This window comes from Oryctolagus cuniculus, chromosome 3 (assembly GCF_051225735.1).
Source record: "Oryctolagus cuniculus isolate XC-2025 breed Fujian yellow rabbit chromosome 3, ASM5122573v1, whole genome shotgun sequence".
Taxonomy (NCBI): domain Eukaryota; kingdom Metazoa; phylum Chordata; class Mammalia; order Lagomorpha; family Leporidae; genus Oryctolagus; species Oryctolagus cuniculus.
This window is the reverse complement of record NC_142869.1, coordinates 25356762-25382647: the sequence shown is the minus strand read 5'-3', so window position 1 is coordinate 25382647 and position 25886 is coordinate 25356762. Positions and strand designations below refer to the sequence as shown.

The window sequence follows — 25886 nt, the reverse complement described above, 5'->3', positions numbered from 1 at the left end:
CATGACAAATTTCAAGTTATCAATGTGAAGTTACCGAATGTGGAGTTGAGAAGGGATGTATACTCCTGTCTCTTGTGAACCAGTACTAGTGGCCTGCAACATACCACTATATATACCATGCAGTCAACATTTGTTTCATTCAATTTTAAAATGTTTCTATTCTATAGAAGTTGATTTGCCAAGCACTATCGGGATGGGCTAAGTTTCCAAAGTAATGGTTAATTTCATCTGTAAGGACTGAAATATTTTTAGATGGCATTTGTTAAGGCAAATGTCCAAGAACTATATGTGATTTTACCTACAGAACAGAATTTCATCAATTGCTGATGAGCCAAGGTCTTTAGTTGATATTATGCTGTACAGAGAGGAAGGTAACATAGTGATTGAAAGTATATGATGTTGGCCGGCACCGCAGCTCAATAGGCTAATCCTCCGCCTGCAGCGCCAGTACCTTGGGTTCTAGTCTCAGTCGGGGCACCAGATTCTGTCCCTGTTGCTCCTCTCCAGTCCAGCTCTCTGCTGTGGCCCAGGAAGGCATTTGAGGATGGCCCAAGTCCTTGGGCCCTGCATCTACATGGGAGACCAGGAGAAGCACCTGGCTTCTGGCTTCGGATCAGCGCGGTGCGCCAGACACAGCTCGCTGGCCGCAGTGGCCATTGAGGGGTGAACCAACGGAAAAAGGGAAGACCTTTCTCTCTCTCTCTCTCTCTCACTGTCCACTCTGCCTGTAAAAAAAAAGAAAGAAAAAAAAGAAAAAGTATATGATGTTACAGAGTAAGCATGTAACCTAGTAGTTAAGATGTCCACATTCTCCATCAGAGTACCAGGTTTGAGTCCTGGCTCTGCTTCCTGATTCTACTTTCTGCTAGTACAGATGCCCAGAGGCAGTGGTGATGGTTCAAGTAATTGGGCTCTTGCCATCCATGTGGGAGGCCTGGACTCAGTTCCTCTCTTGCAGCTTCAAACCGAGTCATTGCGGGCATTTGGGAAGTGAATCAACAGATGGAATCTCTCTCTTTTCTTTTCCCTTCCCTTTCCTCCCTCCTACCCTCTTCCCCCTTTTCCCTTCCCTTCCCTTCCCTCTCTCAACTTTTTAAAAAACAAAATTAGGGATCAACATTATGACAAACCCAGTTAAGTCACTGCTGGCAACACCTATGTTCTGTATTAACAGTGATTTGAGTCCTGACTGCTCCACTTTCCATACAACTCCCTGTTTAATGCACCTGGGAGACAAGCAGATGATGGCCCAAGTATTTGTACCCCTGCCACCCATGTTGGACACCTATACGGAACTCCCAGGTCCTAGCTTTGGCCTGGCCTAGCCCCCACCATTATGGCCATTTGAGGAATGAATTAGAGAATGGAAGATCTCTCTCCATTTCTCCCCCTCTTTCTATAGCTCTGTCTTTTGAAAAAATAAATTAATCTATAAAAGCAGTGGTCTTAAACCAATTGTTTGGGATACAGTCTTTCCCCCATCACTACATACCTGTCTGATATTGAATGTTACCTTGACTCTTTAAACTTCTGTTTCATTGCCTATAAATTGGAGAAATTTTAAGTTCTATTTACTCCTGTAATTTAAGGTAGGTATATTCCACAAAGTCACCACAAGCAGTGGATTAGTAAATATGAACAGTTGTTTCTGGGTTAGTCTTCTACAGGCTGCTTCATCAATCCATTCATCCATCACCTTGTTTTGTGTGTGTTTCTATTCAAAGACACCTTATTAAATAGTTTAATATATATTGAATAATTAACTTGGACCTTTTTGTCAATAGCACTGTAGCTCTGTGTGAATGAAGCTTACATAACACATGGTTTTCCCCATACCTTTCATCACAGCCTTCTCAAGCTTAGGGATGGTAGATATCACTTTAGTAATACCCACAGGGGTCATTTCAAACACTGAAACTACCAACAAAAATATACAAAATTATCAAAACCATGGCACTGAATAGGCTGTGAAAGGGGCACTTCTCACTGCATGAGAGTTGAAACAAGAAGGCAGAGTTCTCCCTAGTTCTGTGACACGTAGAAACATACATCAAAGAGACACAAGTGTTCTGCAAATGACCACAAAAGTGCCCCAGATGTTGACTGTGGGATTAATGTAAATGATGAGCAAACCTGGACACTACAGTAGTGAGATCATATTTTAATGAGTAATATGTATGTCATTGCAAAGGGGAAGAGGGTCCAGCACGACTTGAACTCGGCTTTGATTTATAGAGAGGTGACCAGGCGTTTTAACGGGAGTATTTGTGACTAGAAAGGGAGGACGGTGGCCAGTAATTCAGTAAAGGGTAGTGAGAAATTACAGAGGTTGGCCAGTGTAAATGATGGCCATTAGGATTCTGCCCTCCAGGGGAGCCTGGAAAGCTGAAAGGGTGCCCTTCCTGATGATTGCAGTTTGAAGAAATGGCTTTTTCCTGTTCTTTGGAGAAAGCACTTCTGAGTTGGAGGAGATATGTACCCATCTAAAAGGGGTTCAAGAAGTGTTCATAGTTGTAAGCCCTTTTTGTATATTCTCTAACAAAGATTGGTCAGGGCTCATCAGGTGTTGGCTAGAACAAAGAATGAATGGCAGCTTTTTGGCAGCTTTGAATTAATCTGGCAGGTGCTTTCAAGGGGAGCCTAAAGTCATCCTAAGGATTAGCTCTGAGATTTTGGAAAGAGCTAGTGCTTATATAAGTCTTTTCAGTGAGGAAGGAGGGCAGTGGCTGAACTCATTTGGGTTGTGATTCTGGCTTTTATAGGCCACAGATGAGAATGTGGTGAGAAGTGGGCTCTGAGGAAGATGACTAGAGTTGGTCAGGGAGAGAATCTTTGTCATAACAAATAAATTTGGGCAAGCAGGCAAATTTGCAAATATGAAGTAATGAATAATATGAATTGAGTGCTCTTCACATTGTTGTTAGTTAACATATGTAAATTGCTCAAAATAGCACTGGAAAGTGCCAACTTAACCTATAATGTAAGATGTAGCAACTGTCATAAAGATATTGCTTTGGACTTTATTCAGGTTGCCATTTGGGTAGTTGGTTTTCATTTTATTTTTACTTTTTATTTTCCAGTTTATTGCTATGCTTCTACTTGTGTCCACTATTATTGTTGTACAATCTTCTCACCTATTAAGCCCAGCCCTGCACCCACATGTGTTGCAGAAATGCTTCAGCTGACTTTAATGCGGTTGGGTGAGAACTTAGAGACTCACTCAGAGTACCTTTAACTCTATTATAATCATTTTAATCACTCACCTATTGCTTTTATTCCCAAGATCCTATCTGTCTTAAAGGCATTTGAAGTCATTGGGAATCCACCCTTGATGTAAATGGAATTCTGTGACCAGTTGGGGGCAAAACTCAGCCAACATGTTTGTTGTCAGGCATTTTAGTGTGGAACTTCCTTTGTCTAGGAGCTGTGGTTTAGTCATGACCTCATTTAGACCCGTAATATCCACAGAGGCACTCACTGTAGTGAGCGTTACAATAAAGCCTGTGGCAGACTCTGCAGATTTTATTTAAATATCACTCTTTCTACTACAAGTTCAACTGAATTCCAAGGTCACAGAGAGAGGAATTGTGCATGATAAAATATTTTACATTATTTTTGGTAATATAAAACAAATTTTCATTATACCTCGAAGTCAAAATTTGGATGTCACTTTGGGGTTTTGTCTAGCTGAGGTTCAGCATTCTGGTTGAGTTTTAAATAGCTTGTGTATAATTTTTGCAAACAAATTCAAGTTGAAGGAAATCCCTCACTGAAATTGGATGTTGTGAATTGCACTATGAAAATTTAAATGTTTCACTTAAGTTTATGTTGCATTGTTAGATTTAACTATTCTATAAAGAATTTAAATTTTAGATAAACCCAGGACAAATTTTGTCATTGGATGTTGGTTCAATTATATAAATATCATTTAAAATCCATGTATCATTAAACGTTAATATGGCAGTGAATTCTAACACTCCCATTGAAAATAATGATGCTTTCTAACTATTTCATATTCTCTCAATGCTGCCTTTCTGTAAATGTTCTATTATCCATTAACCTCATTTTGTTAACCTGCATATTCACATATGCCTAAGGTTTTAAAGGTACAATTTCATGTTCAAAATGTATAGCTTAAAAAATACACAAAAGGAAAATCCTAAAATGTGATGCCTGTGTAAAGGAAAACCATGTGTTTAAATGGTATCCTCATAGTTATTGTGTATGATAAATATATTTTAAATGAAATAGACATTTGAAACAGAAATATTCATCATGCGGTTACTAGAATATTAAATCAAAGAAGCAAGAGAACAAGAATAGAGAAGACAAAGGGAAATGAAAGTAAACAGGAGTTAAATTTAAACAAAGCTATGGTTTGTAAACTAACTTCCTGCTACAAAATGATAGAAAAACATCAGACAGGGAAACAGAGAAAATTGCATCAAGCGTCAGTGTTTATATTTTTGATGGAAATATACAAATCATTTTCATCCCTTGCAGTGCTGTCATGCTCCATCACTTTAGTCCATTTTCACCTTGCAAAGAATTTTGAATGGGCCTTCCTTCCCTGGCAGCTAATTAATCTCTCACAAGCCTGCTCTTGCAGCCTGCCTGCCTGGGATGCCTCATACCTTAAGCCAGGAACTCCTGAACAGATTTCTTCCCTCTTGAGCAGTTGTTTCACGCCTTTAGCTATGTGAAGACCTAGCTTTTCCATTCTGTTTGGGAGACTGTGTGCACTATAATATATCTTTGAAGAATTGCTCTCTCCACCCCATAACCATAAATGACTATACTCCCAAGTAATTGAATTGGGCTTTAATGACAGTAGACAAAGCCTGAATATAAATTGTGAATGTGCACAATATTGTACCAGTAGTGCACATTATATATATAAAACATATGTATATAAATATATTGATTTCTAGGTTATAAATTTTCTGTGTGTTCTATTATCATTGTGATAAAACAAATATACTCATGTTTGTAATATTACTACATTTGGCTTAAAAATACTACCAAAGGAAGCAAAGAGAAGAATTTTTAGTCTAATTAATGGCAAATTGTGTATGTAAATTTTTGAAGCAAGAGCATAATTCTGTATTGGTTGAAATGTCTCAATTGAGAGAAAAATACAAAAATTTTAATCAGGTTTCTTCTATTTAATAATTGCAGCTTTTTACAAAGTTATCACTAATGAATTGTTTACATATAATAGTGCTTACGTTAGTCACAGTTGGAACTCTGTTTCAATAACAGCTCAAACAAGGTTAGAAATATTAATCATACCTCAATATTTTGCTGATGCTAGCCAGAGATCATCTTTCTTTTTACCCAATTAACTTATTGCATTTTATTTTATTTCACTTTTTGTTTCCATTACATCTTTTATGGATTTTAAATTTTTCTTTGTGTTACCTTTTTAAATTCCTTTTTAATTAAAACTCAAATATCTCCCAGTAGCTCTGTAATGCGTGCCTTTAGAAAGCAAGAGAGATGAAAGAAGGGATATTCAGCTCTTCACGGATATACTTTCCAAATATTTGTTGTGTCTTAAATATCAGAGTTAAGGTAGGGGAAAAACTCTGAGAACTGTATCACATACACACACACGCACACACGTATATATATATTCTGTGAAACAGGTAGCTATAAAATAGTTCTGTGATCAAAGCAAAATCATCCTACGTGCTTATCCAATGAAAGTCCCACCTCATAGAAAATACTGTTACAGTTTCTAAAACCATAGCATGTCTACACTTGAATTTCAGATGAATAGTACCATTACATGTAATTATTTTTATGCTTCTTTTGTTTAATGTTCTTAAGATTAAAACATATCATTGCAGTAACCAATGTTTTTTTTCTCACCATATAATTGCAATTAATACTGTACCACCTCATAATATGAAGATGTTGGAACAGTATGATTTTGTTTATAGCCTTATCCTTTATGACTTTTACCTTGTATTTTATATCTACATAATATATCCTCTAGAACAGTGTGTCTGTTTTTACTTACTAAGTTTTCTTATAAAAATTAAAGGTATTTTATATTTATACATACATTGGTCATTTCAGATGCTTTTGTTACATATCCAGAAGTTACTATCTGGTGTCATTTCCAGTCAGTCTGAAAAACTTCTTTTTGATATGTCTTATAAGAAAGATCTTCTGTCATGACTTGTCTCAGGTTCCATTTATCTGAAAATTTTCTTTTATACTCATGTTTGAATGTATTTTTAGCTGCATAGTGAACTTTTCACTCTTGGAAATGCTGTTTTGCCTCCATTATTTCTGCAAAAGTCAGCTGCCATGTGTATTGTTACCTTCATGTTTCATTTCTTTTATCTATGTCTACTTTAAGGATATTTTTAATGTTTTACTTTCAGCAGTTTGACAGAGATATGCTTACATGGTTTCTGTCTAGTATTAATAATGCTTGAAATGTTCTGAGCTTTTTGGATCCTGCATATTTACATTTTTAATTAAATAGAGGAATTTCTTAGTTATTATTTCTTTAAAAGATGTTTTTGTTCCTTCTCTTCCTGTTTGTTTCTCTGTACTTTTATTGTCTTACAATAGACCACATGATACATTTCCTCAGCTGGATGAGACTCAATCCATGGTTTTTCAATAGTTTCTTGTCTAAATTAGATAATAACTATTGGTTTGCCTTTATTTCCACTAATCCTATTTTTCTGAAGTATTCAATCTGATATTTTTCCCACCCAATGAACCTTTTGTTTTTCTTATTATATTTATTCATTCTTTAACCTGCCTCTTTTTAATAGTTTTCATTTGTCTTCTGAGGTTCTGTATCTATACAGCCATTGTATCTATTTCTTTAAACCCTTAAATGTCCATATCATAGGTCATATGAAGTCTTTGTCTTTGACTTAACATTTGATTAAGGATTATTTCTGTTCCTTTTTTTCTTGATTGTGGCTCACATTTGCAGGAATTTTCACAAATTATTCTGGGTATTATTAATAACAAGTTTTACAGAATCTATAACAGATTGCCTTTATATAAAAGGTAGTGAGTTCTGTCATACTGAGCCACTGAATTATAGGAAGATTATTTTTTCTCCATTTAGGTTTGGTTCAATTCTCTGGTAAGCCAAGTCTACTTTGACTTCGAACTTTTCTTTTTTTTTTTTTTTTTTTCCAAGTGAACCTGACTCTTACTTTATTTCTGCAATCCCAGCTGAAGCCTGAGGTACTCGATGGGTGCCCTCCACTCCGGCTAGGATTTAGCTCCAATGTATTTTAGTAGTACTTCATCTCTGCTTTCATGGCTCAGCTCTCAACTCTAGGGGAGGAAATCTCTAGCAGGCCTTGTGGAATGTTCCTCTATGGAAATGAGACCTTGTCCAACAACTCATGCTGAATCCTCACACACACTCCTGCCATTCTTAGTCCAGCTCCCTTTCCTCTCTACCCTACACTGCAAATTCCAAGCAATTTAGCATCCCAAACTTTCCGCACTGATGCTGGCCTTTTGAGACTTCGATTCTGCTGGACTCTACTTACGTTTCTGATGGCAGGAAAATGCTTCCAAGCAGAAAGTCAAGAAGGTCATAGAGGTCACATTGAGGTTTTCCTTCTCTTAAGGATGCTGTGTCTAGTTCAATGGGAGGAAGTAGTTGCCTTATATAATGTACATAATTTTTATAATTACTTATCGTGGGATGTAGGTACAGCACTGGCTTCTCTGTCATTGTTGAAGGTACAAAATCCTACCATTTTACCAAAACTGCTGCTGGTAAGGCAGGTGGAGGGTGGTCAGGAAGGCAGGAGGATAGAGCCAGCAAAGAGCCAGTGGAGGGGTTTTTAAACAGGTGCCATCTATACATTACAAAAATAGAGGAACTTCAGGCATCAAGATAGACACTTGGGGAGAAGCTTTGTAGAAAACAACAAAATCTGAATAGAATTTGGAATCTTTCCTTTGTCTGCCTTTAATTTCTAGCAAATATCTACCCAGATACAAAAATAAGTTAGAATAAAAACCAAAAAAAAAAGCCAGGAATTATGAAGAGTTGCAAAAAATAAAGAATGAATGTAAACCAAATTCTAGTGAAGAATATATGTTATGTAAGGATAAATATATCAAGAATTAAGAGAAAAGTATTGTGTTTTCAAGATGAAAATATAGAAATTTCATACTTTAATTTGTTCTTATAAAATATCTAAAGAGCTAAAGCTTTTCACTGTTTTATAAGACAATAGATCTAGATGAAAAGCAAGCCAAAAAAGATTAGGAAATAAGTGAAGCAGAAAACTGAATTAAAGCTTTTGATTAACTTTTCCCCACCCAACTCACAAACAGAATAAACATAATTGAGTGTCATAAAGAACAGGTGTGAAAAAATGAAAAAGAACACAAAGCTTATAGAGAAAATGTTAAATGTAGAGGCAAATGAGACACAATAGAACATAGTTAGTGCTCCTAAACAAAATAAATGGAGGAGGAAAAGTAAAGACACTGGGAAAGAAACCTTCCTGGAATAACAAAAGTCTAAGAATAGCAGTTGGAAATAGCTACCCAGATATGAGATGCTAAACATTGTGAATGTCAATGTTTGTAAAAGAAATACAATAGCTCTTGGCTTCCACAAAGAAGTTTGGGCAGGAGGGGAGGAGAGGGTGGGTTGACATTACACTTTGCCAGTGATATGCCAGTGAAACATTTCTCCAAAGATATTTGAGGAGAAGTACAACCAGTCAAAATGGGTGTAGAATGCTGTATAACTGTGAAACTGTATACAAGTACAGATGCTGAGGATTAATTTAAATTTAAGTATATTTTATTTTATTTATTTTTTTGACAGGCAGAGTTAGACAGTGAGAGAGAGAGAGAGACAGAGAGAAAGGTCTTCCTTTTCCGTTGGTTCACCCCCCAGTTGCCGCTACGGCTGGTGCACTGCGCAGATCCAAAGCCAGCAGCCCATTGCTTCCTCCTGGCCTCCCATGCGGGTGCAGGGCCCAAGCACTTGGGTCATCCTCCACTGCACTCCTGGACCACAGCAGAGAGCTGGACTGGAAAAGAAGCAACCGGGACAGAATCCGGCACCCCAACCGGGACTAGAACCCCGGATGCCGGTGCCACAGGCAGAGGATTAGCCAAGTGAGCAGTGCTGCCAGCCAATTTAAGTATATTTTAAATAAACACTAAGAGGGTGGGAAGGGAGATAATAAACAACTATGGTATTTGTGATTGCATATCAAAATATGTATGACTTTTTTATATTCTAAAATTAATAATAATTGTTGAAGTTAGGAGATAATTAAAAAGAAAGTAAGAAGAAATATAAATTTGTGTTTTCTTTATCATTTTAATTTCTAGAGAAGAAAATATTATAAAATAGCATGCTTAATTTTAATATTTTCTTAATTTAAAATATATTGTACAGAGTTATATTTCCTGTGAGAAAATATTAATTTTCAGTAATGGCTTTAATTATATTTTATGGCTAAATTCCATGTAATTTAATGGTTTACTATTTTAATTTAATAAGTATATAATTATCATATTTTATGATCTCTCTCTCTCCTCCTTCCCTATCCCTCCATAGAACTCTAAGATGATTATTTAACAATAATGTTCTTTGTAATATAAACTTATAATGCAGATATCGTATTTTTTATAATCATTAGCAGATGAAAATTCTACAGAAAATAGTAATTTTATAAAAAATAGTTTGTGTCTTAGCATCCCACCCCCCCAAAAAAATTGTCACAAATAACATGTACATCTGTAAATATTCAATATGTTGGCACGTAACATAGTTCAGCAATGTTTTTCATTAAAGGCCATGTATTAGCTTAGGCTGTGACTATATTATCTCTGTTTTAATTATCGCAACTCGGCTTCAGTAGTGAGAAGACATCAATAATCAATGTGTAAAGAAATTGGATGCTCCAATGAAACCTTATTTACAAAAGTAAGCGATGGTTTATTGGTGAACCACAGTATATATCATAACTTTGTCAACTTTAATAATCAAATATTGTCAGTCTTCCTCAGAAATATTGAAGTAAAGGAACTAACAAAATACCTCTAATGAATGAATTTATTGATTTTGCTCCTTTGCAGATATTATTTCATCGCATAACCTTAATGTGTAAAGAGGAATGTTGCTCGGTAACCCCACGTACATGTTCGCATACACAGAAATTGTGTCTCTTGTTTTCTCAAAATAGGCCAAAATTGAGTATACGTTGCTCCTTACAATTCTTAGACACCATGCTTGAGTTGACTTCTCTCCTTCCATTTTACATTTACAGCCTTGGTTAGTGAATCTCAGAATATTGGAGCTGGACTGAATTTCTAAGTGTATCAAATTAAATAATTTCCTTTACACAAGAAGGGAATCTGCCACTGAGATGAAATGACTTATCTACAGTTCTTACACTAGCTCTTGTCATAGCCAGCACCGGAATCCAGTCTGCTGGCTCCCATTGTAGCATGGTGCCCTCTTCCCCACACTGGAGCATATGTATGGGTGCAACTTAAGCTACTCTCAGCCAGTCAGAGATTAAATGATGATCAAATGAGGAATGCACATATAGTTGCTCCTCTGCTCTTAGCACTTATTTGTTTTTCTATTTCTATTCTTTATTTAAAAATGCATTTATAAATAATGTTATTTAAAAATAACCAATCTTTACAAATGAGGAATAATTCTGTTTTTGTATGCTTTGTTTCACTAAGAAACATCCCTTTGATAAAATGGCAAAAGGCAAAGCTATAGATATCTTTCCTTCTCAGTCATTTCTAATAGTTTGGATCAGAATGACCTGGAGAGCTTGGTACAACACAGATTGTTGGGCTTTACTCCAGAGTTTCTGATTCAGCATGCTAGTGATGAAGCCACAGAATTTGCATTCTGAACAAACTATCAAGTGATGCTGATACTATTAGTCCTGGAAAAAAAAAAAAAGAACTTTGAAAATCACTGATTTGGATTCTCAGCCTTAAAGGCAAATTACAATTACCTGGAGAGATGTGAATACACAGGCTCCACTCCAGATCAATTGAAATAGAATATATGAGACTAGAGACTGGGTGTTGGTAGTGTCTTAAATTGTCTCAGATGGTTATAATTTACAGCCAAGACTTACACAAAGAAAAATAATGACCTAAAAATATTCATTTGAATTTTCAGATTAGAACATTTTCTTTGCTTAATGTATTCCTTTATTAGGTTAGTACAATTGTTATGCAATCATTTCATAATATAGAATAAAGGAGATAATATAAAGATGACTTTACCGAGTGATTCTATAAATTGAACATAAATCAAACTCAGTCCATTTTGTGGTACTAATTCTATAAAGTGCTTAGAAGATAAAATATTAGAGAATTTTCCTTTTAAAATGTTATTATAAAAGTTTTGTCATTTGTAAAATTACTTTATGCCTCTGATCCTTAAATTATCTTTATTAACATTGTATAGAAGGCACTGAGCATTTCGATACTAAGTTCTAAAACATCAGTTCTGATTTCTCTCTATACAGTGAAAGATGCAGAGGTACTTTGTATGGACATACAGATTCTGTGAACAGCATTGAGTTTTTCCCTTTCTCCAACACTCTTCTTACGGCTTCTGCAGACAAGTCCCTGTCTGTATGGGATGCAAGAACGGTAAGCAAATGATCTGCACTTAACCATATCTTTTAGATCTGATTAATCTTAGTCATTCTTCCATATTGATTTCAACTTAGATAGTGATTGTGCAAATTCATATAGGGTAGAATAATGGTAATAGCTTTCTAACTCCAAGATCCTGTCTATGTGCTCCTATTTATCCTACCTCACAAATACTAGCACACAAAAATCATATTGCTTCTTTAAACATTAATTCAACAATTACTTTTTGAGATAGAAACTCTGCTGTTGCAGTGATGCAAAATGGAAACATATCATGCCTCTGCATACGAACTTTGTAGTTTGGCAAAAACAGAAATGAGATCATTTGAGTGAAATGAAGTATGCATTTAAATGTAAGAATATGCGGGCACAGGATAAAGCAAGGAAAACTGGTCATTTGCTGGAAGAGTGTGGTTAGATTCCAAGGGAGGCTAAGCTTGAACTACTAGGAGAATACCTAGAATACCCCCTGAAGTTTGGAGAGGGGTGAATTCTAGGAAAGAGCAGTGCATATGCAAAGTCACAGAGGTTTGACTCTGCAATGGCGCATCTTTATAGTAATAATATATACAGACGAACCTTAAGAAAGAAGTGTATACAGATAGACAAGGACAAGATCATGAAGGAGCTATTTCAAACTGTTTCACAGAGAATCTATTCAAGAGTGTTCAGCAAATATGGTAATGAAATATATTTGCCTTGTAGAAATATTGCTGTGATAGTTAGTAAGGGAATCATTCTCAAGTTAAAGCCATTAGAATTGAATATGAATGGATGAGAATTTGACCTGGCAAATTATGTATGAGGATGGGAAAGAGAGAATGGATTAAAGAAAGGAAGTTTACAAGAATCTGAAGAGTGGAGGCAGATATTATGGAAAGAGAGTTTAAAATGAATGACTGTCCCCTTTTGTTTTATACTGAGAATCTTCCTGAGTCATGAGAATTTCAGAGCTAAAATTGGATAGCCCTGTATTATTATGTCTTCAAGAGTGAATTTGATATGAAGAAATGGACACATAATGTGGATACTGTACTTTCAAATAGTTGGCTGTGAAGATGAATGGGAGAAAAGACTGTAGCTCTAAGTTCAGCTAAAGCATCTTTCTTTGTTTAGATAGGAGACAACGTGTTGATTAGCTTGGGGATATGAGCAGGGCGAGAAGAAGGAATTAAAAAAACAGAGTAGAGAGAAGAGACAACATAGAAATGTACTGGGCATAGGTTTTCATAATTTAAAAAATGCCAAGATCTGCAATACAAGGTTTCAGTACTCTTCTTAGCAACATTCAATGAAGATTATGAAGAAATAAAATTCTAGCTATACAAGAAAAGAGTACATAGCCCTAGTTTCTGATTCCTGGCTGATAAGGAAGAAAAAGTTATAATTTCCATTTATCTCCCTATATGTGAAATATGATCAACATAAAAAAATATGATGGTGAACATACTGATGGTGTGAAGAGGGATGGAAGTTCAATATGTGAGGCACTATTAAGTTCTCTAATGCAAACTTAACTTAGGTTCAATGGAGCACAAGGCATCCTCAGCTCCATATATTATAAAAAAAAGCTAATGATAAAATTTCCTGTCAGTTTCTGACTTCTCATGTTGCAGAAGTTAAGGCGGCATTGTGGGAAAAGCGTATGAGATATGACTTAAAATAAAATTAGAATGATTTGTTGTCAAAAACAAACGTCCCTCTCCCTCCTTGTTTTAAAATAGCTCTGAATCTGATGTGACGTGGTTCATTCCTACTAATGAAGCATCAGTGGAGAAGTAAAATTTTCAACACATTTAGCCCTTTAAACTTAAATGTGAAGTGCATATAAAAGCAATTGGTAGCAGCAAAACCCATAGAGGAAGTATTAATTTAGCAGTGACCTAAATTTTGTGCTCATTTTCTGTTGACATCAGGTTTTCTCTCTCTCTCAAGCTGTAACTAGATGTTCTCAGAAAATATGTTTCTTATTTACTTTCTCTCATGTGAACTGAAGCACTAATGCTTGGAAGGAACACTGCTCTAATTAAGAAAAGTTGCCCCTCGTATATCTGCCAGAAATGCATAGAGTTATTTATTGGTGGTGACCTTGTTGTCTGATGCTGCAAGCTCTTTGTGTACTGTTCTTATTCCCCTTAGTGTCCGGGGGAAAAAAGAGGTAAAAAAAAATTTAACACAACACGGTGCCTCTTACATAGAAATACCATTGCATGTGGATTGAACGTAAGAGCAAACAAAATTTTTAGTAGTCTTAATGGTATGAGTTCAATTAGTAGAAATATTTTGAAATTGACTTAATGGCAAACAAATTTATACCACTATTATTGTAATTTTATTATTTGTACTGATAATAGCAAATGGGCTCTAACATATTTTTGTGTAAATACTATTCATAAGTGCATGAAAAATACATTGTATATTAGAAATAAAATATATTAAGTGAATTTATTGTTGGAAATATTTTAAAAAAATAAACTTATGGGTACATATTATGGAAAACTAACATACAAAGCAAGGGTAAATTCACTGAACATAATTAATAATTAAATAGTATAAGTTTTAAGGTAAAATATTGATATAATCAACAAATAAAATATGACAGCTCTAGAATTAAACAGAATCCTTTCACTAAAGTTACATTTGGCAGTTCTAGTGATACTGTTTCAGATGTTACTGATTTAAAAAACAAAAAAAACCCAGAAAACTTTGAATTACTTTGATTTTTAAAAAATTCATGTTATATATGTTTTTTTAAATGTATATGTTGCCGGCTGGCACTGTGGCGCACTAGGCTAATCCTCCGCCTTGCTGCGCTGGCACACCAGGTCTAGTCCCAGTCGGGGCACCGGATTCTGTCCCGGTTGCCCCTCTTCCAGGCCAGCTCTCTGCTGTGGCCAGGGAGTGCAGTGGAGGATGGCCCAAGTGCTTGGGCCCTGCACCCCATGGGAGACCAGGATAAGTACCTGGCTCCTGCCATCGGATCAGCGCGGTGCGCCGGCCGCAGCGCGCCTGCTGCAGCGGCCATTGGAGGGTGAACCAACGGCAAAGGAAGACCTTTCTCTCTGTCTCTCTCTCTCACTGTCCACTCTGCCTGTCAAAAAAAAAAGTATATGCTGCCTACATAATATGGAATTGTAAGTTGTTTCTTATAATGGTTCATTAAGAAGTTAGAATTAGTTTATATTTGTAGTTGAATATTATGATATGCTGAAAAGGATAATCACATAGCTGTAAGTTTTTCTGTGTAATAGTAGCAACTGTGTAACAGTGATGTAAATAACATTATCTAACTTGCAGCATCAGCTGCATCCATGGTATACTGGTGTAATTCCTTATAATTTTTAAAATGTTAATATCTCAATAAATTATAGGTTGTCTGGTTATACTGAAGTTCTGAACATAACAGAAGATGAACAACTTCCATATTTGTAAAGTGATAATGGTACATTTTAACGTCACAATGTGATCAATTACTAGTGAGACAACCTCTGAAATATTTTTTGGTGAAATGTGAAAGTGACCAGTGGATTATATTGCTATAAATTAGTTTTAAACTTCCTTCTACCACTGTCAAACATATACTAGTCTTAAATCTTTAACCTAATCTAACAGTTTATTGTCAATGATAATGAATGTGTGGACCTCTAAGTCAGTCTCTAAGTCAACTGGACAGATCAGCTCTGAATTTTGTGGAGGAAGGGGAGAGGAATATAAATCTTTATAATTACCAAAGGGAGGCTATAAAACAGCTTGCTTTTGGGGAACTCATGAAATTGCTGTTTTGCAGGACTGCAAGTACTTTTTATTTAGGAAACAGTAAAAATATTTTATAAATTGAAAAATAAGATTCTTTCATTACCAAAAATGATATGTCATGCAGTAAATTTAATGAAAAATTATGATGCCATCTCCAAAGGCAACATGAAAAATCCCAGTGTACACCAGTGATTTTGAAAGCCTGTTTAAATGCAATGCGATTCTTTGTCATTCACAAGCCTCATGAAAATATGAAGGTTTTTGCAATGTTTAAAGGAAAGGATGTTCTCACTGTATAGTGAAACAAATTGAGATATGAAACAGGATGAGGTAAGCAATACTTCTGTGTGTTGTGTCAGAGCTGGGTTGGCCACAGTCAGAGTTGCTAACATTTTGTATCCTGCAGTGAATCAGACAGACATGGAAAGTCCATGACCCGAACTGTCTTTAGCGGCCATGCCTTATTCTGTAGACTAAGTGCTGGCACTTGTCCAGCATATAGTGTTCTCCTAAGTGATGAGTCTATGAAGGACCTAGAAACTGGTCACTTTGAGTTCCTATGAAGTGGAAAAAAACTAAGAACATAGGAAAAGAGCTAACCTATTGGTTCCTTCTTGGTGGCTGAATCCTGTATACGCCAGTTGTACCTGCACCCTGCATTCAGAGCCCCAGATGGAATCTGATGAGCTCTTAGAGAAGCCGGACATTATTCAGTACAGCCCAGAATGCAGAAACAGGCAAAACGTGTGCCTTTCTTCTCTAGGTTGTGTTCCTCAGCCAGGTATGATTTAGTAATATTCACTGGAGATATATGTAAAAGGTAACACCCTAGGTTCTAGAGAGGCAACTGTGACAGGGTCCCTGTCCTAAAACAACACACTGACTTTTAGGGAGAAAGTGTAGAGGTAGTTCATCTCAAAATGATGTAGTATTTGCTATATATTCGATATAACTATAAATCCAGTTTTTTGGTAATCTACTTCACTTCCTCAAGAATTGATTTTAAGTCTGGCATTGACTGAATGCTCATTCACTTTTACCTAAAATATCTACCTAATGTTTACTAGAATTACATCATGTGGACACCGTTAATTTCTTTATTTCAGAATTGAGGAAATGGATGCTTGGAGAGAGAAAAATAAATTTCCCCAAATCAGCTAACTGGTCAGTGGCAAGATCATGAAGCAGGCTGCCTTTCCAACCTCAGTCTACCTTATTTATATCTCTTGGCCATTCCCATGCCACCTCTAATGAACCTGAACTTCAGATCTCTAACACAGGCATTCAAAGCATCTTTTCTTTCTTTTGATATTTGGAGTCAACAAGTTCCTCTCTGCCAATTCTTTAGATAATACATTATTGTGGATGACATTTACCCACTGTACAGTGGAATGCTAGAAGTTGCTTCAATCTGTTGTGGTACCTGTTACCCAGCCTCCCTCTATTCCCCCTCTTCCATCCTTCCCAGCCTCTAGTAATGACTAATTTAAGTTTAGATTAACTATTATTATGTTTTTAAACTTGCACATATGAGGATACATGGGTCTGGATTATTTCACTAAACATAAGGGTCTTCAATTCCATCCATTTTGCTGCAGATGATTTCATTCTTCTGTGGCTGAATAAATTTCAGTTATATATTTATATAACACATTTTCTTTATACATTCAAATATCACTGGAGACCTGGGTAGAGTCCATTTCTTGGCTGTTGTGAATAGTGCAATAATAAACATGGGAACACAGGCATCTATTTCATATGCTGATTTAATTTTCTTTGGATATAAACTCCAAATGGGATACCTGCATCATTTGGTTGATGTATTTTTAGATTTTCCAAGAGCCTCCATATTGTTTTCCATAATGACTGCACAAATAAAAAGTGCAAGTATAGACTAATTGTCTTGATTGGTGTATGCCATATTTATATACACACATACATATATATATAAAACATTCAATAGTAAGCATAAAGAAAAGATTCTAAAATGTACATGAGAGAAACATCAGAGTACATTCAGAGGATTTCCAATTAGACTGACAACTGATTTCTCATCAGAAGTACTACAGGACAGGAGAGAATGGAGAGACATAATGTGGGTCCTTAAATTGTCAACTGAGGATACTGTACCCAGAAAAGCTCTCATTTATAAATGAAGGTGAAATAAAGACCTTCCGTAACAAACAAAAATTGGAAGAATTTGTTATCATTCATTTAGCCTTACAAATGATTTTTAAGGATGTGCTACATACCGAAACACAGAAAGATGGTCATCATTATCAAAGGAGGTAGAGGCAGAAAATCTCCCATTAAAATTACAAGGGAGGCTGGTGCCGCGGCTCACTAGGTTAATCCTCCACCTGTGGCACCGCACCCCAGGTTCTAGTCCCAGTCGGGGTGCCGGATTCTGTCCCGGTTGCTCCTCTTCCAGGCCAGCTCTCTATTGTGGCCCGGGAAGGCAGTGGAGGATGGCCCAGGTGCTTGGGCCCTGCACCCTCATGGGAGACCAGGAGGAAGCACCTGGCTCCTGGCTTCGGATCAGCACAGCACGCCGGCTATAGCAGCCATTTTGGGGGTGAACCAATGAAAGGAAGACCTTTCTCTCTCTCTCTCTCACTGTCTAGCTCTACCTGTCAAAATAAAAAATGTACAAGAGAAATCCAAACCAAACAATAGGAATATTTATGGAAAAATGGCAGGGCCAAGTAACTCATCAATGTGGAAGACTTAAAGTCTTTAATTAAAATATACAGGCTGGCTAAAAGAATTAAAAAATAAGGTCTATTAGCTGCCTGCAAGAAACAAACCTTACCAACAAAGATACACATAGCTGAAAGTGAAAGGATAGAGAAAGATTCCATGCTAATGGAAAACAAACAAGCAAACAAAAAGAGCAATAGTAACCATTCTTGATATCAGACAAAACATACTTTAACACAAAACCTATTGAAAGAGACAAAGGCAGACATTATATAATGATTAAGGGATTAATTCTACAGAAAGATGTGAGTGTAGTGAATGCATATGCATCAAATGCAAGGCCTATTTAAAAGAAATGTTAATGGATCTAAAGAGTCATAGACTTCAATACAATAATAATGGGAGATTTCAACACCCCATTTTTATCAATGGACAGATCAACTAGATAAAAAATCAACAAAGAAACAACAGAGCTAAACTACACTATGAACAAATGGAGCTGATATCTACAACATTTTATCCCACAGCAGAAGAATACAAGTTCTTTTCATCAGTGCAGGTAACTTTCTCTAGGGTGGACCATATGCTAGGCTATAAAACAAGTCTCAATAAGTTAAAAAAGAAAAAAAAAATGAAATCACACCATGTATCTTTTCTGATCAGAATAGAATGAAACTAACAATCAACAACTTAAGAAACTGTAGAAAACATGCAAACACATGGAGGCTGAACAACATCCTGAATGAAGAGTGGGTCACAGAGGAAATCAAAAGGGAAATAAAAAGTTTCTAGAAATGATGAAGATGACAACACAACATATCAAAACTTACAGGTTAAAGCAAAAGGAGTGATAAGAGGGATGTTAACAGCAATTAGTGCCTATATCAAGAAAATGGAGACAAACAATTGACCTAACAGGGCAAAGGACTTGAATAGGCATTTTTGAAAGGATAAAATACAAATGGCTGTCTTCTACTGCTTTCCCAGGCCAGAGCTGAGAGCTGCATCAGAAGTGTAGCGGCACCCATATGGGATGCTGGCACTGCAGACAGCGGCTTCACCCACCATACCACAGCGCTGGCTCAAAGATAAATTAATCTTAAAAAAGGAAAATGTAGTTACATACACTGTGGAGTACTGCTCAAGCATTAAAAAAAAAAAAAAAAAAAAAAAAAAAAAAAAGAAATCCTGTCTTTTGCAACAAAATGGATGCAACTGGAAACCATTACGCTTAGTAAAATAACCCAGTGTCCAAAAGAAAAGTATCATATGTTTTCCCTGATCTGTGATAACTAATCAAGTATAAAAAATATAATGTTTATGAGCAAAATTGGCATTTTGAGGTTTGATTATTGTCTATAGTCCTTGTCTCTACTGTTGAGGAATCATGTTTTTAAATTATTTGTTGAATTTTTACTTGGTAGGGGGCTAATCTTAATATTATTAAATAAACTGAAGTAAATCAATGTAAAAATTAAAAGGAGGAGGAAGGAAGATGGGAATCTGGGCAGGAAGGTAGGGTGGGAAGTTTATCTACATTCTTAAATCTGTATATCTGAAACTCATGAAATTGTTCATTTTATATAAATAAATAAATTTATAAAAAGAACTATTGAGAATAAACAAGATGAAAAATAAGAAGAAATAAATATTTTCACTTATAAATGCTACACTCAGAATCCTGGTTTTATATGTGTAAAAATGTATGTGTATGTATATACACATATATATGAAATAAAAAGAATGACAGGAGCATATAGTTAGCAATATTGCAATCCTATAATTTTATGTTTTCTTAATTTGATTAATTCCAAGTAAAAATAACAGTATTAAAGTGAATATTGCAATAAACTTAAACTTTCAAAAAATCCTGGATTTGCTCTTCTAATAATTATAACCTAGTGATTCAGGCAGTGCTAGGTTTAGATTAGTAATTACAAGAGCAAGAAATGACCTCTCACGAAAGTAGAAAACTCTCAAAGAATAGAGCATGTTCTGTACCTGTCTATCTGCAGACTGGATTTTCAAATTCATCCAATTATACACAGCTATTTTTTGTTAAAAGTCTGCTCTATTTCTATTACCCTGAGGTTAAACAATTGGCCCTGTAATATAATCAAAAGATTTCAAATATTATAAAACATGGTAAAAAATATCATGTTTCCACAATTATTGAAGTTAGCTCTAAGAATTCTTAAAGGTTACTGACCTTACATAGATTTGGCAGGGAAAGACTGTCCGACATCTGTTATCGAATGTTCTATAGCACAAGTTTATTTTGAAAATGGAACCTTGGTTCACTGTTAAAATGTCACCTTTACTTTGATGTGATGATTAACGGTACTATTATTTTCAAAAATATCTGCCTATAGTACATAGTTGGCAAATGTTTGTCATCACATAGAAAGTAACAAATTAAAAAATACTTGTGTTTTTTTTGGGGGGGTATTATGAGTCATATCTAACATTAACTTTATTTATATGCTTTGTTTAAAAATCACTTTGAAATTCTTGAGGGGTAGGATACATTTTCTTTGTTACTCCCTTACTTGTTGCAAAACAGCATGCAAACTGTAATCATCAAAGATTAATGGTACAGAATTAATCAACTTAAGTATATGCAAAGTGCTCAAAAATGCGATAATACTTTCATTATAGAAATAAAACAAGTCTTGGGGCATATGTTTGGTGCAGCAGTTACAACACTGCATTGCCCACATTCCATATCACAGTGCCTGCATTGAGTCCCGGCTCGGCTTCTGCTCTACTGATGTGAACCATAGGAGATGGTGGTGGCACCAGACTTGTGTCTTTGCTAACCATCTGGGAGACATGTACTGAGTCTTGAGGTCCTGGCTTATGCTTGGTCCAACCCTGGCTGTCGAGGGCATTTGGGTGTGAAGTAGAAGGTGAAAGACCTGTGTATCTCTCTATCTGCCTTTCAAATATAAGTAAAAAAAAAATAAATAAATAAATAAATAAATGGAGAAGTGGCCTTAATGCATTGTTCATGTATGTTGTAATACATCTTTCTTAAGTGATCTTGATTCAGACCTTTACATTTCATAAGACTATGCAAAAATCTTACTGTTCTCAGTGAATAAATCTAACTACTATCAGTTATTACACAGTGCGCCCTAATCATGTGAAATTAACCAGTATTTGAAATGGTTTTTCTTTTTTAAAAAGTTTTCTCTTTGCTCTTTCGTTGACCTAGCATCCTTTTCCCCTTTATCAGCCAGAGAATTGGTTTGAAGCCGTGAAGTTTCATGTCAGCTTCCCTCAAGTGCACTCCATTATGTGCCACAAGAAGCTAGCAAGAAAACTCTGTACCATAGAGAATTTTGCTAATTATTTCTTTGTACAGTATTAAAACAATGAACTTGATGAGTGAGACAATTTTTTCCCACAAAAAGACAAATATTACCAATTTGCTAACATTTTGCATAAAGACTAATGGCTTCAGTAATGTGATATAAGTAGATACATTTGACAAAGTGAATGTACTTAATTGTATTTCTACAGAACCCTGAATTTGAATCTTATGTCATCTTGCATTTATGTCACATAGTACATCACAGTAATAACATACAGCCATTCGGCCTAAATTAAGTCCCAAATATCAGTGCTATTTGGCAGTGCGGTATCAGACAAATTATATAAAAATATTTTTGCCTTAATATCCTCATTTGCAAAATGTGGATATTACTAGTACTTACCACATAGGTTGTAATGGGGATTAAATGTTAAATTAAGTGTTTAGAAGGGTGACAGGAAAGAATTCACCATACTTTTTAAAAGATTATTTACTTGGCCGGCGCCGTGGCTCAATAGGCTAATCCTCCACCTAGCAGCGCCGCCACACACTGGGCTCTAGTCCCGGTTGCCCCTCTTCCAGGCCAGCTCTCTGCTGTGGCCAGGGAGTGCAGTGGAGGATGGCCCAAGTGCTTGGGCCCTGCACCCCATGGGAGACCAGGAGAAGCACCTGGCTCCTGCCAGGTCAGCGCAGTGCGCCGGGCACAGCGCACCAGCCGTGGCGGCCTTTGGAGGGTGAAAACAGCAAAAGGAAGACCTTTCTCCCTGTCTCTCTCTCTCTCACTGTCCACTCTGCTGTCAAAACAAACAAACAAAGAAGATTATTTACTTATATGAAAGGCAGAGTTACAGAGAGAGGGAAATAGACGGGAGAAAGAGGAGAAAAAGCGAGAGTGAGTGAGAGAAACAGAGAAACACAGAGACTTGTATTATTTTAGGGTTTGTGATGATTAGTACTTTTTATGTAATTGTTGGCCATTTTTATGTTTTCCTTTGAGAATTGTGTGTTTGGATTTATGTCCATTTTTAAATTGCATTACTTGTTGTTTTGCTGCATAGCATTTTGAGTTCCTTATATATTTTGAATACCAACCTCTTGTCTGATACACGGTTTAAAAATATTTTTCCCATTCTGTAGGTTGTTTCTCTACACTGTTGATGGTCTCTTTTGCCATGCAAAAGTGCTTGAGTTTTATGAAATCCTGTTTGTTTATTTATGCTTTTATTTCCTTTGTTTCAAGGTCTGAACTGGAAAATCCTTGCCCAATCTAAGGATCCAAACTGTTTTCTATGCATTTTCTTCAAATATTTTATAAATCCCAGGCTCTGTGTTTAGGTCTTGAATCCATTTTGAGTTGGTTATATACATGGTGAGAGATAGGGGTCTAGTTTTATTCTTGTGTATGTGAATGTCAATTTTTTCAGTACCATTTATTAAAAAGACTTTTTTCCAATGCATCTTTTTAGCACTTTTGCTATACATTAGAAGTGTAGATTTGTGACTTTACCTCTAAGGTCTCTGTTGTTCCATTTTTTTTAAATTACTTTATTTATAAGACAGAGTTACAGAGAGAGGTAGAGCCAGAGAGAGAGAGGTCTTTCATTCTGCCGGTTCACTCCCCAAATGACTGCAGTGGCCAGAGCTGAGCTGATCTGAAGCCAGGAGCCAGGAGCTTCTTCCAGGTCTCCAGGTGAGTTGAGCCATTGTCTACTGCTTTCCCAGGTCACAACAGAGAACTGGATCTTAAAAGGTGCAGCTGGGACATGAACTGGCACCCATGTGGGATGCCAGTGCTGCAGAATGGGGTTTTAACCCACTGCACCACAGCACCAGTCCCTGTCTCAGCTTTTTTTTAAATTTTATTTAATAAATATAAATTTTGAAAGTACAACTTTTGGATTACAGCGTTTTTTTCCCCCAGTAACCACCATCCCACCCACAAACCATCCCATCTCCTACTCCCACTTTCAACTCATTCTTCATTAAGATTCCTTTTTAATTCATATACAGAAGATCAACTCAGTATATACTAAGTAAAGATATCAAGAGTTTGCACCCACGCAGACACACAAAGTATAAAGTACAGTTTGAATACTAGTTTTACTGTTAATTCACATAACACAACACATTAAGGACAGAGATCCCACATGGGGAGTAAGGGCACAGTGACTCCCATTATTGATTTAACAATTGACCTCTTATTTATGACTTCAGTAATTACCTGAGATTTTCTCATGAGTTGCCAAGACTATGGAAGCCTCTTGAATTCACAGACTCCAACCTGATTTAGACAAGGCCATAATCAGAGTGGAAGTTCTCTCCTCCCTTCAGAGAAACATACCTCCTTCTTTGATGGCCCGTTCTTTCCACTGGGAATTCACTCACAGAGATCTTTGATTTAGGTCATTTTTTGCCACAGTCTTGTCTTTCCATGCCTGAGAAACTCTCCTGGGCTTTATAGCCAGATCCAAATGCCCCAAGGGCTGATTCTGAGGCCAGAGTGCTGGTTAGGACATCTGCCATTCTATGAGTCTGCTGTGTATCCCGCTTCCCATATTAGATCGTTCTCTCCTTTTTAATTATATCAATTATTATTAGCAGACAATAATCTTGTTTATGTGATCCTTTTGAAACTTAATCCTATCTTTATGATCAATTATGAACTTAAACTGATCACTTTTGTAATATGGCATTGGTACTTGCCAACTTAATGGGATTTAGAATACCATGACGTTTCTAGATCTACCATTAGGGGTAATTCCAAGTGAGCGTGTGCTGAACTGGACATCTCCTCCCTCTTTTAGTCCCACTCTTATTTTTAACAGGGATCAATTTTCAGTTAAATTTAAACACCTAAGAATAATTCTGTGTTAATTACAGAGTTCAACCAATGGTATTAAGTAGAACTAGAGAATACGGAAAAGAATAAAATAGAAAGCTGTTCCTTGAGAGTCAGAACAAAGGCTGAGAAGACATTGATTCTCATAGTGTCCATTTCACTTCTACAGGTTTCCTTTTAGGTGCTCAGTTGTCAGTTAGTTGTCCTATCATTATGATCAATTATGAACTGAAACTGATCACTTTGACTAGTGAGATGGCATTGGTACGTGCCACCTTGATGGATTGAATTGGAATCCCCTGGCACATTTCTAACTCTACCATTAGGGGTAAGTCCGAGTGACCATGTACTAAGCTGTACATCTCCTCCCTCTCTTATTCCCACTCTTATATTTAACAGGGATCAATTTTCAGTTAAATTTAAACACCTAAGAATAATTGTGTTAATTAAAGAGTTAAACCAATGGTATTAAGTAGAAAAAAATATTAAAAGGGATAAAGTATTAAGTTTTTCCTCAACAGTCAGGACAAAGGCTGATCAAGTCATTGTTTCTCATAGTGTCCATTTCACTTCAACAGGTTTCCTTTTAGGTGCTAAGTTAGTTTCACCGATCAGGGAGAACATATGATATTTGTCCCTTTGGGACTGGCTTATTTCACTCAGCATGATGTTTTCCAGATCCCTCCATTTTGTTGCAAATGACCAGATTTCACTTTTTTTTACTGCTGTATAGTATTCTATAGAGTACATATCCCATAATTTCTTTATCCAGTCTACTGTTGATGGGCATTTAGGTTGATTCCATGTCTTAGCCATTGTGAATTGAGCTGCAATAAATATGGAGGTGCTGATAAAAATTTGATTTCAATTCCCTTTGGTAAATTCCAAGGCATGGGATGGCTAGGTCAAATGGTAAGACTATATTCAGATTTCTGAGGTATCTCCAAACTGTCTTCCATGGTGGTTTTACCAGTTTGCATTCCCACCAGCAGTGGGTTACTGTCCCTTTTTCCCCGCATCCTCACCAGTTGGTTTCTGTATGTAAGCCATTCTAACTGTGGTGAGGTGAAACCTTGTTTTGGTTTTGATTTTCATTTCCCTAATGGCTACTGATCAAGAACATTTTTTCATGTGTCTGTTAGCCCTTTGGATTTCCTCTTTTGAAAAATGTCTATTGAGGCCCTTGGCCTATCTCTTAAGTGGGCTGTTTGTTTTGTTGTTATGAAGTTTCTTGATCTCTTTGTAGGTTCTGGTTATTAATCCTTTATCAGTTACATAACTTGCAAATATTTTTGCCATTCTGTTGGTTGCCTCTTCACTTTCCTGACTGTTTCTTTGGCAGTACAGAGACTTCTCAATTTGATATAATCCCAATTGTTAATTTTGGCTATGACTATTTGTGCTTCTGGGGTCTTTTCAAAGAAGTCTTTGCTGGTAACAATATCTTGCAGGGTTTCTCTGATGTTCTCTAATAATTTGATGGTGTCGGGTCATAGTTTTAGATCTTTAATCCATGTTGAGTGGATTTTTGTGTAAGGTGTGAGGTAGGGGTCTTGCTTCATGATTCTGCACGTGGAAATCCAGTTTTCCCAGCACCATTTATTGGATAGACTC

General features: G+C 36.2%; 1 protein-coding gene across 1 annotated transcript in view; it reads left to right on the top strand.

The window, feature by feature from the left end:
- SPAG16 (sperm associated antigen 16) overlaps nt 1-25886 on the top strand; it is a 1165801-nt gene that overhangs the window by 744875 nt on the left and 395040 nt on the right. Inside the window, exon 13 of the mRNA XM_051849131.3 lies at nt 11529-11655. Coding sequence (XP_051705091.3) covers nt 11529-11655 — 127 coding nt within the window. The remainder of the gene's footprint in view (nt 1-11528; nt 11656-25886) is intronic.